This window comes from Littorina saxatilis, linkage group LG13, assembly GCF_037325665.1.
Source record: "Littorina saxatilis isolate snail1 linkage group LG13, US_GU_Lsax_2.0, whole genome shotgun sequence".
Classification (NCBI taxonomy): Eukaryota; Metazoa; Mollusca; class Gastropoda; order Littorinimorpha; family Littorinidae; genus Littorina; species Littorina saxatilis.
Genome location: NC_090257.1, coordinates 20,829,275 through 20,842,433, shown reverse-complemented (window position 1 = coordinate 20,842,433; position 13,159 = coordinate 20,829,275). Strand labels below are relative to the sequence as shown.

At 41.2% G+C, this 13,159-nt stretch overlaps 1 protein-coding gene and 1 long non-coding RNA gene across 2 annotated transcripts in view; one reads left to right on the top strand and one right to left on the bottom strand.

Moving 5' to 3' along the window:
• LOC138983857 (uncharacterized) overlaps nt 1–13,159 on the bottom strand; it is a 196,321-nt gene that overhangs the window by 115,847 nt on the left and 67,315 nt on the right. The window lies entirely within an intron of this gene.
• On the top strand, nt 325–11,716 carry LOC138983833 (uncharacterized). The gene is made up of 4 exons (XM_070357168.1): nt 325–464; nt 2,198–3,223; nt 4,345–4,582; nt 5,460–11,716. The coding sequence occupies exons 2-4, from the start codon at nt 2,946–2,948 to the stop codon at nt 6,093–6,095; spliced, it is 1,152 nt and encodes a 383-aa protein (XP_070213269.1). The 5' UTR covers nt 325–464; nt 2,198–2,945; the 3' UTR covers nt 6,096–11,716.

Here is a 13,159-nt window from a genome sequence, read left to right as displayed (position 1 = left end):
GTGTCAATTCCTTTTTTTTTATTTGCCTGCTTTGTCCAGAGACATACGTTAGTTCCCAAGAGATCCCATCAGCTTTTATCAGTGATCTGCAAAAATAACATTTTAAAAAAGTCATGAAAATGCATCTGAATCAAAAGTACCAGCTTTGCACCGAATAGGACACCTTTGCTACTTTAGTGCCGGCGGGTCGGAACTAGCGCTGATAAATTTCAGAATATTTCTGTAAGAAGATGCAAACACGTCTTTGTTAGCCCCAGACGGAGGTCTCGCGAGCTCCGCGAGTTGCCTGAAAGCGGCGAGATAACCTTTGCACTTCCCGTCCACAACAAGAGAACGGGAAGGAACTTGGTCAGAATGAACGCACCAAAAGTCAGCCTTTGTTTAGTCGTTGTCATATGACTTGTCACTCGACGCTGACCCAGACGTTTTCTGATGAGCTGGTTACGCTCGGAGGTATAGAGCCTGTAAGTTATTTTGTTGTTTGATAGCGTTAACAATTGACGATCTTGAAAGTGTGTGAAACTGAAACTGAAAGTTTTACTTTTAGTTTGTTTTGCATCGTGTTGTTGCACAACTTAGCTTGTGGCTTACGACTTGATGATTTAGTCGGTCTGTCGGTTTGAATCAGCAATAGGCATTTGTGGACGCGGAGAGATTGTCTAACCCATGAGAAAAAAAGAAACAAATTAGGAACTCGAGAAGACAGATCAGCGGATTCACCCAACAGGCAACATGGCATAAGGCGGAGGAAGAAAACCCCTCACGCCCCTTCGCCCTTGCCAGCACGAGAAATTTGAAAAGAAATGTTAAACCGAAGTTGAACTAGAGTGTTGCAAAGTGTCAGAAATTTTCAGTTTTGTTAAACGCCTCCCCAAAAGTTACAGTATATTTTTCGGTTTGAAATGGAGTGCTGCATCTAGTTGTGCTAAGTACTACAACCTGCGGTCCCTACAGAAATGTCAACTTTTGATTTAATTAATAGGCAGTTTGGTCCACTTTTCTTAAAGTTACACTGTTGTTCAGATGTTAGCTGTTTACAACGTACCTGCCAAGAACAGGCAAAAGTTGAGGTAAGTTTTGTGAAGAACTTAATTCAGCTGATGGGGTCTATGTCAACCAAAAGAGTGGGATTCCATATAGGTGGCGTTCCTGTTGGGGGATTCCCTGTATACAGGGAATCCCACAGGGTGGAGTTTTTTTTAGTAAAACTTGCAAACCATACTCGAATTTCTAGGAAATATAAAAAAAGATTGGAAAACATCAAATTCTACCGATGTCGCGAAGGCCAAAAAAATAAAATAGTCTGTTTACGGTAACATAGGCACACAAAAAAATAAGGTTGGTAGGTCAGGATTTTAAAAAAAAACAATTCTCCAAAAAAACATTTTTACGTTATTTTGCCAAAAAACAAAGACCCTTTTTTTCCCAAATGCCCAAAAAATGTCGAGGGTCGCGCGAAAAATACGGTCGGTCGGGATACCGAAAACAGACTTTTTTTTTGTTTTGGTCTAAGCATCACGTGACTTCCAGCGATATCAGCAAAACACTACAAGAACTAGTCAACTACACCCTGTGATATTCCCTGTATACAGGGAATCCACCTACAGGAACTCCACCTACAGGGAATCCCACTCTTTTGGTCGATATAGACACTGTCAGCCCTAATTCATGCTAACACTAACAGAAGCGCATTGTGGAGGCAGATAAACAAGATAGCTACACAATGAGCTATTGATTTGAACTGATACTGATAGAAAGTATGTGAATTTCCCATTGTTAGAGTCCCATGTTTTTGTGATTAAGATGAACATAATGAGTCACTCGTACTCGCTTCGGTAAGATTGCAGATCTAATTTCTTTCTTGTTTGACATGTGATCTGATTTCTTCCTGGTTTTAATTTAAGGCCTTTTCATCTCAACAACAGGAAAAGACCATCATCGCTGAACAGGAAATAAAAAACAAGACCATTCAAAGTCTAAAAACACTGTTGAATGCAAAAGAACAGCAAGAGGCTAATAGTATTAACGCTCATGGTTATATTTTGTTTATGGTAGGTAAAATGGCGGTTTTGTAAATGTTGCATGTCTGTCTGTATGGTGTTTGCTATAACTATATGTAATGATGTGTGCTTGAATTGTAACACTACCTGTGTTTTGATAATATAAATTTACAAACAGTTGTTTACACATGTTTCAGGTCTGGGATCTGTTTATGACATTGACAAGGAAAACTATGTGGAGGAGCTCAGCATTTTATGACTTTTCAGTATTCTTTCTCCCTGACATCACAATGTGATAACATTTCATAATAACATGTTAAGTATTTCCAAGCTGACCTACTTAGAGATTGTCTTCTGGATTGCTGAAGTCATAAACAATTAGTAAACAGCTTTAAAGGTGCGTCTTTTGGTTGATGCAGGGATTTCTTACTCTTCGCTGACATCAGTGTTGTCTATCTCTTATCACTGACTCATTATTGTTGTAAACATTAAATCTGTCGCTGATAATCATCGTGAAGGCTGATAAACTGTCCCATATTCAGATCATTCACAATCACTGTCATGACATTGTAGCTCAATTTACCCATGACAGGTATTGAAATGGAAAAAAGGCCAACATGTGGATGCAAGAATGTATGAATAGCACAGGTGTATAATTATACCTTAATTTATTTGAGGTCTAGACTTATCGTACATCATTTACTATATAATCAGTATTTCTGTAGCTGTGGGCTTTAAAGTCTGAAATAAATCAGCCTGTGTGAAGCAGAAAAAAGGGAACTAGGAACAAAACAATCTTGTACAGTTGAAGTTAAAACTAGTAAAAGTGATCTGAGCTCCTCCCTGCCCATAGTGTGAAACCTTCATCAACAGTCAGCGGTGAAAAAATAAACAGATCTTGATCATCATATTACGCTGGAGAGCAGTGAAACTTCTTAGCTCAAAATGGCGAAAGGAGTTAGTTTACGTCCCAAGCTCTCCCCTCCCCAGGGGCGACAACTGGAGCGGAGTTATCGTCCCTACCTGACGTGTTTCATGGTGAGTACCTGTATCGCCGTTCTCATGTGCGTGGTCTTCGGACTCACCGCTTTCAACATCTACAATCACCGCTTCGGGCGGACTGAGAGGAAGTTCCACGCCGGTGACCAGATCTCGCTGTGGAGGGCTGCAGGGGACTTGACACCTGTCTTCTGCTCTGCTTACAGTGTGGATACACGACAAGTGTAAGTCAATAACATTTGCTATGCTGTCACTATGACACATCTGAGTTGAAAGTCCCTAAAGAAGACCGTAAAGGCGGTCCTTTATTAAGCCTGAAGTCGACTTCGCGAAGTCTGGCAAAGTCTTTACAAAAAACTTAGTGCTAAAGCTTCACGAAGTATACTTCGCAAAGTCGACTTCGCCTCATTAATGACAGGCCATAGGTCCAGACATCTAGTTGGCTCACGTAAGTGTAGCCTATGCGATGCTAACTTTTGTCTGTCTGTGCGTGCGTATGTATGTATGTCTGTGGTAGAAACTTTAACATTTGAAGACGTCACATTACATTGACGTCACATTATGACGTAAGAGGGTTAGACGTCACGCGAAGGAATTACTGAAAGTCTCGGTCATTGATATTTTGAGCGGGCCGAGACTAGTTGGCAGTCGTGTCCCTGTAAGTAGGCTACATAACATGCAGACAGACAGATCTAGATCTAGTGTCTCGCTTTCTTGCACAGTTTCACCTATGCTCTTTCTCTGTGTGTGTGTGTGTGTATGTGTGACGGAGTGATTGAGTTTGTGTTACTGTTTGTCGATTTCTTACGTGAGCCTTGAAGGCTTCGCCTCTTGTTTTGTATTTGGTTATGTCAAACTGGTGGTTAAGATTCTTCTGTTTTGTAGCCTACTCACTTACTCACTAGCAGCTAGTTGTTAGTTGTTAGCCCCCCACCCTCCCTCACCACCCACCAGGGTTTTGTTTCAGATGACAAGGCAAAACAAATTGGGACCAGTAGGTCAGTTCCATTTTTTTTTAAAAAGATTTAATTCTTTTTTATATTTTATTCAGGTGCATGTGGCTTCTTGTTGGCCAGAACTCGTGCTAGCTGTGTTCCCTATATGTTGGAGAAGAGTAGCTTTTCTTGTAATGTCTGCAAAATAAAGTTTGGGAATTTTTATTTTATAATTTATTTTATTTATTTTTTAACTTATTTAAGTGTCAAAAATAGTTCTAGGGTCAGGAGGGAAACGTAGGGTTGGGTCGGATAATCAAAAACTCTATTTTATTTTGTAGATCTTAATAAAATGAACCCATTCCAAATCCAATCTTTTATTAAACCAAAATTTATCTTTGGCTTTGCAGAGCTGATTTTTACCTTCTCCCGAAGAGAGCAGAGGTGGATCCATTCAGGCGTAACAACTTTACAATGATCATGACAACTCCCCCGGGAGGCCAGCCGTACGTTAAGGATGTCCACTACCTGCCAGAAGGGTCGGTGGCTTCACTGTCAGCATGCCGCGGTTCCCCCGCTGATGTTGAGAAGCCTCATACGGACGTCCCAGCAGAGTTTTTGGTGATTGTTGGAGACGAAGACTTTGATGTAAGTATTATTGTCTTCAGGGAGCCAACAGATTATTTGCTGTATGTCTTGAAAATCAGCATTGATCCATCCAGGCTTTACCAGATATGAACCTTGTTCACTTGGACACATAGCAAAAATCAATAGCCTTCTCAGACCTGTTTACTCATACGAACTAAGTTTCTGTTGAAAATACACCAACTGTGCATATTTGGTAAACAGGTCTGCCTTCTGTTCAGACTGTTATTTGTGATTTTTGTTGTTGTTTTTATGCAAATTGTTTTTGTAACTATGTCAGTCTGTAAAATTAATTCAGCAAAAACAACCACAACAAAAACACCCCCCCCCCCCCAAAATAAAAAAAAAAAAAAAGCAGCCATGCTATTGATTTTTGACATGTTTCCAAGTAGAAGAAAATGCTTTTATAATCATCCCATGTGAAAGCCAGGACAGGTGTCTGTGAGCTGTATTATGGTTGTTTACTCAGGAAGGAAGATGGCTTGAAAGTGCGCGATTTTGTTTTACCTAGGTTTTTGTATCAGAGTTTGATCATTGTAGGAAGAATTTTTGATGCACACGAGCAACAGACTTTGTAACGAGCTTTGTTTGGCCTGTACACTCCTGGGGTTTGAGGACCTCAAAACACGACTCAAGTCAAATTGACCCTCGTCATATTTGAAGGTCACAGCGGGGTCATGTTGGGATAATTAAATTGAAAATTATCAATATTCTTTAACGGCTTTGTTCCAGTGTGCTTTGTTTTTAGACTCCAGTGCGCTATCTCTCTTATTTCTGATCTTTTTATTATGTTTAACACAACACACACAAACACACACACACACTCTTAAATAATGTTTGTTGGCCATTTTACGTTTGAAATTGTGTTTGGTGCTTTCAGGAGTGGCGCAAGTATTTCAACAATCGCCACGTCAAACACAGAGTGGTGATCCCCAAGAACGCCACATGCAAAAACTCCACCACTCTGCCGCACCTTGAGCTAAGCGTTTCAGGGGCCGACAACTATTTCTTCGTTCTCATCATGCGCGATCATTCCTTGGTCTCCAATGAGATCCGTCTCACAGGAGTCGTCAGCAGTACCGTTTACAACGTTAGCGGAGCAACGAGCATGTGCAACCACAGTCAAAGCACGTGCGAGTTTCCCCTTGCGTGGGGAAGCAAGCAGGACATTATCGCTCAAGTCCTGAATAATTCCAAGGTCACTAGCGTGGCAGATGCTGCAAAGACATTCGTCACTGACTGCCAAGTGCGTCTGGCATTTTGGGTTCCGTTGTTTGGCGTGGTGCCATTCTGTTTGATGGGGGTGGTGTCGGTCTGGTGCTGGTACCTGCTCGTTAAGAAGAGGAGCATTAGTTCCCGCTATCGCCAGCCCGCCAGAAGTCGGCAGTCTGGCCCAAGTTATGGGTCTATGGATGTGGAAGAGTCTGCGCCTCTGATTGGTGAGTCCCCTCCTCCGGCTTCTCGTGCGGCCTCTAACGAGAATGAAAATGATGGCTGTGCGTCCATCCAGGATTAAGTTTTGACTCTCAACTGGGAGAGTGGTGTTACACAGCAGTGTTCGGTCATCGTTTCACTGCCAATGGGAGTGAATTGAGCGTTTGGAGTGAATTGAGCGTTGAGAGTGAATTAAGCATTTGGAGTGAATTGAGCGTTTGGAGTGAATTGAGCGTTGAGAGTGAATTGAGTGTTGGGAATGAATTGGGCGTTGAGAGTGAATTGAGTGTTGGGAATGAATTGGGCGTTGGCTGTGCTTCTGATTGTTCTCAGGTAAAACGGAACCTAACGAAGATTTTGATGTATCGGCAAGGTTGCTTTCTTTCCTTCTTTTGAGATTTTTTTAGGTGCATTTTTGTGATTCGTTTTATTACGGCTCTTTTGGTGGCCACATTCCAACACAAACCCTCTAGACTCGGGCGTTCTTGACTTTTTCTTCTCTGTGAGATAAACCTGCTTTTGAGGGGTTTGCTGTGACAAGGAATGACAACAAAATGGAATGTCTAAGCTTTTGCGCCAGGCATGGTTTGGCTGAAAGAAGCTGTCTCAAAGCAAAGTTCTGTCTGAATATAAAGAAATGTCAGGGTTTGGCTTGTAAAGGATTGAATGTTTTGTATCAAATTGATCCAATCTTGGGATCCCTGTCGTTTTATTTCTTTTCTTTGCCTCACAGTAGATGTTTACATTTGCTGTTGCCTGGCAATTTGCTTCCTGAAGAGAGAAAATGAAAGTTTTACGCCCTCACGGCAAAGCCATTAGGGGCATGTTACACGGGAAAACCCGGCTTTGTATGAAAATAAAAAATAAAAATGCGGGGGGGGGGGGGGGGGGGGGGGATGTAGATAGCTGGCTGCCGGCTGCTAGAGGAGACCTGAAATGGGCTAGGGACCGGGTTGGGTCGTCTTGGGTCAGTGCTGAAATGGTTACTTTTTTGGCTGTTGGCCGAACGGACACCCGGGCTTCATATTTTTGCATGCATGTATTCGTGTTTCCAAGGCCTGAGGCTTTCGCTGTGACCCTGGGATCTTTATCGTGCGCATGCGTGCACACGGGGGTGTTCGGACACCGAGGAGAGTCTGCACAAAGTTGACTCTGGGACACACATCCCGCGCCGAACTTGGGGGTTGAACCCACGCTGATAGTAACAACCGGTTTTAAAGCCAGCGCCTCTACCGACTGGGCAAACTCCCCCCCCCCCCCCCCCCCAATTTGTTGGGGTCAAGAAGTTCCATGGAGGGCGGGGGGTATGGAGTAACACATAGTGTTTTGCTCAGAACATTCCCACCCATGCAGAGCCGCGCTATGGGTACGCATTACCGTGAAGCTGGCAGTCCTGTTTGCTTCCTGTTTACAAAAAATGTTTTAAATTGTACCTGAATAGATGGAAAAGAGATTGACATGTCCTTGTTTCTTGTTCACCGTAACTTTGTGTCATGAAATAATTTATTCTTGTCATTGTTATAAGATGAATCAAAGCTGAAAAAAGAAAATGAATGGCATATGGCGCAATATGCGTTTCACACTCAATCGTTTAATCCAACACAGCCTTGGCTGTAAGTTTCAGGAGTTACAGACTATGTGTGTCACATTGATATTGCAACAAGAGGAAGTTTGTTTGTTTGTTCGTTCATGGGCTGAAACTCCCACCGCTTTTACGTGTATGACCGTTTTTACCCCGCCATTTAGGCAGCCATACGCCGCTTTCGGAGGAAGCATGCTGGGTATTTTCGTGTTTCTATAACCCACCGAACTCTGACATGGATTACAGGATCTTTTTCGTGCGCACTTGGTCTTGTGCTTGCGTGTACACACAGGGGTGTTCGGACACCGAGGAGAGTCTGCACACAAAGTTGACCCTGAGAAATAAATCTCTCGCCGAACGTGGGGACGAACTCACGCTGACAGCGGCCAACTGGATACAAATCCAGTGCGCTACCGACTGAGCTACATCCCCGCCCAACAAGAGGAAGTGAAAGTATGCGGAACCAATCTCCTGGCACCTGAGATAATAATAAGAATCGAAATGAACAAGAGACTCCCATCCTCATTTCTTCGTCTTGTCGTTCGCTGTTAGATCGTCAGTCCGGACTGCAGGGCCCATCCTCATTTGATTCATATTCTTATGTGTGACACATCTTGGTAAAACAAGCATTCCAGTGATAGCATGATTGTGTAAATGGGGGTAGGGGTATGGGTTGAGAGGTTGATATCCGCGTGTCGATGAAGTTCCTGTCATGGTAATTCTGGCAACAAAGAAATGTGTGAAATACTGAAGTATCATTGGTGTGAATCACGTGTGCAATAAGGCTGCTCCCGAGTATTATTTCCTGTTGGGCTTTAAATTCTATTTGAAATAATGTAATTCAGTGTGGCTTCTTGCTGCCTCTTTATTCCGCAAAAAGTCTGTTGAAAGGCAGCTAGAGAATTTTGGAGTTCGTCAGTGTTTGAAAGGTTTTGTGGCATTATAAGCATGAATCCTATTATTAAGTTTGTTTGGTATGGGTCTGTTTGTAATTAATCCTGATAGCATCAGAAGTTTTTTGATTTGGGATGTTTGTGTTGTGTTTTTAATGCAGCAGCTTGCATTATAATGATTGTGAATGTTTTTGCTGATTTTACTGTTCAAAGCTTTCTGCTGTTTGGCTTGAAACATGACACTTTTAGGAGTTCATTATGACGTTGACAGTGCAAGTTGCTGTAGCAAATCTCCACAAATGTTCCTTGCTTGTTTTGAGGAAGCTGTCTCAAGTACACTTTTGAGCCTAAATTTGGTCAAAGGAAACATTACTGATAATAATAGGTTTTAGAGAGGGATGTGCACTGCGTTTAGGCCTGGCGCTCACCTATGTAACTTCAGCAGAACAGACGACGCACTGTAGATTATCCCAGCCCGCTACACGTTGCGTGAAAGGATAACAGGCAAAGTACTCGTCATAATCCCTATCGCAGCATCAATAATATGCAGTGCGTCGTCAGTGCCGCTGACATTGCGCAGGTATATTCTGCCCTTAAGCAGCTGCATTTCAGGCCTATCTCATATTTTGTTCATTATCTTCCTTGTTGTGCAGTAGTTTGTGCTATATATATAAAGTAAGCTCTAAATAAATGTGTTATTATTAAAAATGTAAGAAACATTTTGGAAACTGTTCATGCTCATTGGTTAAGTGTCTGCTTTTTGAAGTCCTTTGACAGGGTTTAATTAAACGTTTCAACTCAGATTAGTAGACAACTTTTTATGCGTTAGTGTACTTTTGAAGCGTGTGGATTACATGTATCCGTTTTATACTTTTACTTCTGTTTGTACTTTAAGAAGACTTAAGGCTGCCTTTTATTTATACTGCTGTTTAATTTTTAACATTGGTTCTTTTGAAATGTATAGTTTGTACAAAGGAACCATTGCAATTCAAAGTTTATGAACTTATTGAATAATGCACATTTTGACACTTTTTTTTCCTATAATTTTTATGCCTCTGAATTCATGTTTTAAACTCCACCTTTCTGGGTGTAATACACTGGAAAATGCGACTCTTGCGAGTGAATCTTTACGTGAGAGTTGTGTTATTTTGTTTATTGTAAGGGGTGATTGCTATTGTGTACACACGAAGACTTGCTGCCATGCATTGAAGGTGTTGTACTTGATGGCACCATTTAATTATTTTGTTTTTGTTGCTTTGTTTTTTGGCATACATGTACTGTTTTTCTTAGGAGATTTCCTCAGGGAAATATTGTGTTCGCACTAACTCCTGGGCAAAATTTCCAGAAATAATGTTGCGCTACCTTTTTTGTGCAATGTGCCTGTATGTTTGTTTGCTAAGCTATGGTAGCTGTATTTCAACTTGCAGGTTACGATTTATGATGCAAGCCTGTGTAAGATATGCATACACTTACAGGGAGTCTTTTCAGACATTTTGCTCTGAGTAAATTCCTTGCAGAACCTGTGGATAGAACGGTTGATGAGTGACAGGCTGGTTTTTAAGTCAGGTGTGCTAAACACTAAGGTACATTCCCCTTGTAATGTAATGCTGGCAACGTTGATTTGACGTACTGTCCCAGTGATATCCGCCATATTGTGTACATGTGTGTATTCATGGTTTTTTTAATTACTAGTCAGACAGGAAGCTATTATATGTGTGTGTGTGTGTGTTGCTGTTTCACTGCTAATGAACATATTGACTTGGATTTAGTAAACCGAGAACTTTTGTCATTCTCATACGACTTAATTGTTTTCTCTGTTCCTATAGCCTATGCAATACAGCTTTAGATTAGCCTGTAACAGGGCTCTGAGACTTACCTATAATATACGGATACATGTTTATGTGTCAGATATTGCAGTCAAGAATGTGTTCAGGGTACAGGGTTAATTTAAAATGATATACATCGTACTCATGGACAACGAACGCTGTTAACAGTATTGCTGTGTGAAAGACACAGCGCAGTGGAAACCCTTTTTTAAGACCCCCCAATTTATGACTCGCTCCCTTTTAAGACCTGATTTCTCAGATTGTTGGAGGTCTAAAAATGGGGGTTCCACTGTAGGAGGGAGGCATTCCCTGATGTCAATCTTTTGGGGGCTAAGCTTTCTTCCCCACCCCCCGCGGGTTAGGGGGAAGAATTTACCCGATGCTCCCCAGCATGTCGTAAGAGGCGACTAACGGATTCTGTTTCTCCTTTTACCCTTGTTAAGTGTTTCTTGTATAGAATATAGTCAATGTTTGTAAAGATTTTAGTCAAGCAGTATGTAAGAAATGTCCTTTGTACTGGAAACTTGCATTCTCCCAGTAAGGTAATATATTGTACTACGTTGCAAGCCCCTGGAGCAAATTTTTGATTAGTGCTTTTGTGAACAAGAAACAATTGACAAGTGGCTCTATCCCATCTCCCCCCTTTCCCCGTCGCGATATAACCTTCGTGGTTGAAAACGACGTTAAACACCAAATAAAGTAAAGAAAAATCTTTTGGGGCTAAGCTTTCTTCACCTGCATGCTTGTTCTGTTACAGAACTCTGGAATGCATTTGTTTGCCTGGTACCTTGTTGCTAACTTGCATGAAAAACCTTTCTGTCAAAATACAGTGGAACCCCCTTTTACCAACCTCCAAAAATCAGAAAAATATGCATTCTTAAAACGAGGGAGTTTTAAAATGGAGGTAATTTACAGAGGTTATGAACAGAAAATCTGAAAAAATATGGTCTTAAGAGGGAGGGAGTCTTAAATTGGGGGGTCTTAAAAGGGGGCTTCCTCTGTATTTAAGAAACCCTTGAGGACGGCACGGCACCATGGTACCCGTGCGGCAGCTAGGGTATAAATAGAAATAAAAAGTGGTGTGACACGCAAACTCGCATCATTAGGTGACTTTGAAAGTTAAAAGCTCAGGAACACAGATAAGAAGGTATTTGTTAGAAAGCGATATGGCCTTGTTGCTAGAACGGTTTATAAATGATCACCAGCAGAAGCCCAGGTGCTTGGAATATACCTTGTTCAGCCTTGCGGTAAAAAGGTGTTTTCGCACAATCCCACGACATGTCTGAAAAGTGATGAGTTACTTTGGTTTGAAATATAAAGCTAATATGACCAAAGAAAGATCGATAAAAGATAAAGATGCAGAAATACATGTTTGCGTGTAAACAGGTGCTTGCAGCCATTGTCATATTATGGTTCTCTGTGTCATTACGTTGCTTTTGCACTGTGTTAAATCATAATCAATTTTTAATTTATTCTGATGGAGCTCATGATGTTTTTGAGTCTTGTCTGCCTTAGTTTGATTTTTAATTTAAGAGAGGCTAGGGTCACTGTCTCTCAGAGACCAATCCCGCAGTGGGGCACTGCGGTTATGAAATTAAAGGCCCCTCCTGTTTTTGGAACCGCAGGAGCTTTCTAGTTTGCTGTTAGGTAGATTTTTGGTTCCTCTTTCCTGTCATGCTCTCTTTTTCTTCATGAATTCTTTTCTTTTTTCTGCCTTCTTGCTCATTCACCTGTATTTTTTCCAAAAATCTCTTCTCTTGCCGCTTGTCTCGCGATTCATGTATAGTTTAATCTGTTAGTGTTCTGATGTAAGTCCAGCAGTAGATAGGTTAAGCCTATTTTAACATACTGGAAACTGGTAATCTTCCAGTAGGTATTAATTTAGTTTTACTAAAGCCTGCTGGGACACAAGTAATGGGTTAGTGCATTTGTAAACAGGAATCGCTTGACAAGTGGCCCCCTTCATCCCCCCCTTCCTCGTCCTGATATGGCTCTGCGTAGTCGGCTGGACGTTAAGCAACAAATAAACAAACAAACATCTCAGAGACCAACGTCTTTGCAATATATACTTTTGATTAATTGTTCATTCGGTTTTTAGTGTGTGCTCATTTTAAAGTTCATTTAGTTTCTTTTGTTAATTTAAAGTTCATTTAGTGAAATGATGAAGTGCAGGGTAACTGTCTTATAGATAGAAGAAACAGATATGTTTGGTTTAAAAATGTTTAATGGATGTGTGCTTTTGAACAGACGTTTTAATGTGTAACATTTTATGCATTTGCAGAAATTTAGTAGACTTTTACTTTTTTCACCACATGTTTTTGGTGGTGGCTTACTTTTTTACTTGGAAGAAAATTTAAGGGGAGAGGTGGGGATGAAGTGTTCTGTTTCAGTCGAAAAGAAAAATATGTATGTTGTCCCCTCCTATTTGAATTAAAATAAATGGGTATGTTCAAGTTTTGTTTATTGTTTATTTTTTCTCTGGGATTATTTATTCATTTAAATGGCCTGTGTCTTTCTTGGATAGATTTGTGCCTTATGTAAATTTGCATGGCATGGATTTTGATTTTATGGGAGTTCTCAACAATGGTTTGGTGGGGAAGAGTAAAAGTAAATTTTAAGGGGCTTATAATTGTCCGTCAGGTCTTAATTGCCCATGAATTGGTTTATACGATTCGAGTTTTTACGCCCTCACGGCTTTTGATGTATGCGTGTTTAGGTGGTATCAGCCATCTGCACTTATGGTAGAATGACCAAGATCTTTAACGTGCCATTGTGGTGACACGGGGGTGGGAGATGGATACCGTCTCTGGGTCTGCACATAAAGTTGACCCGTGTCCGTCCCAGC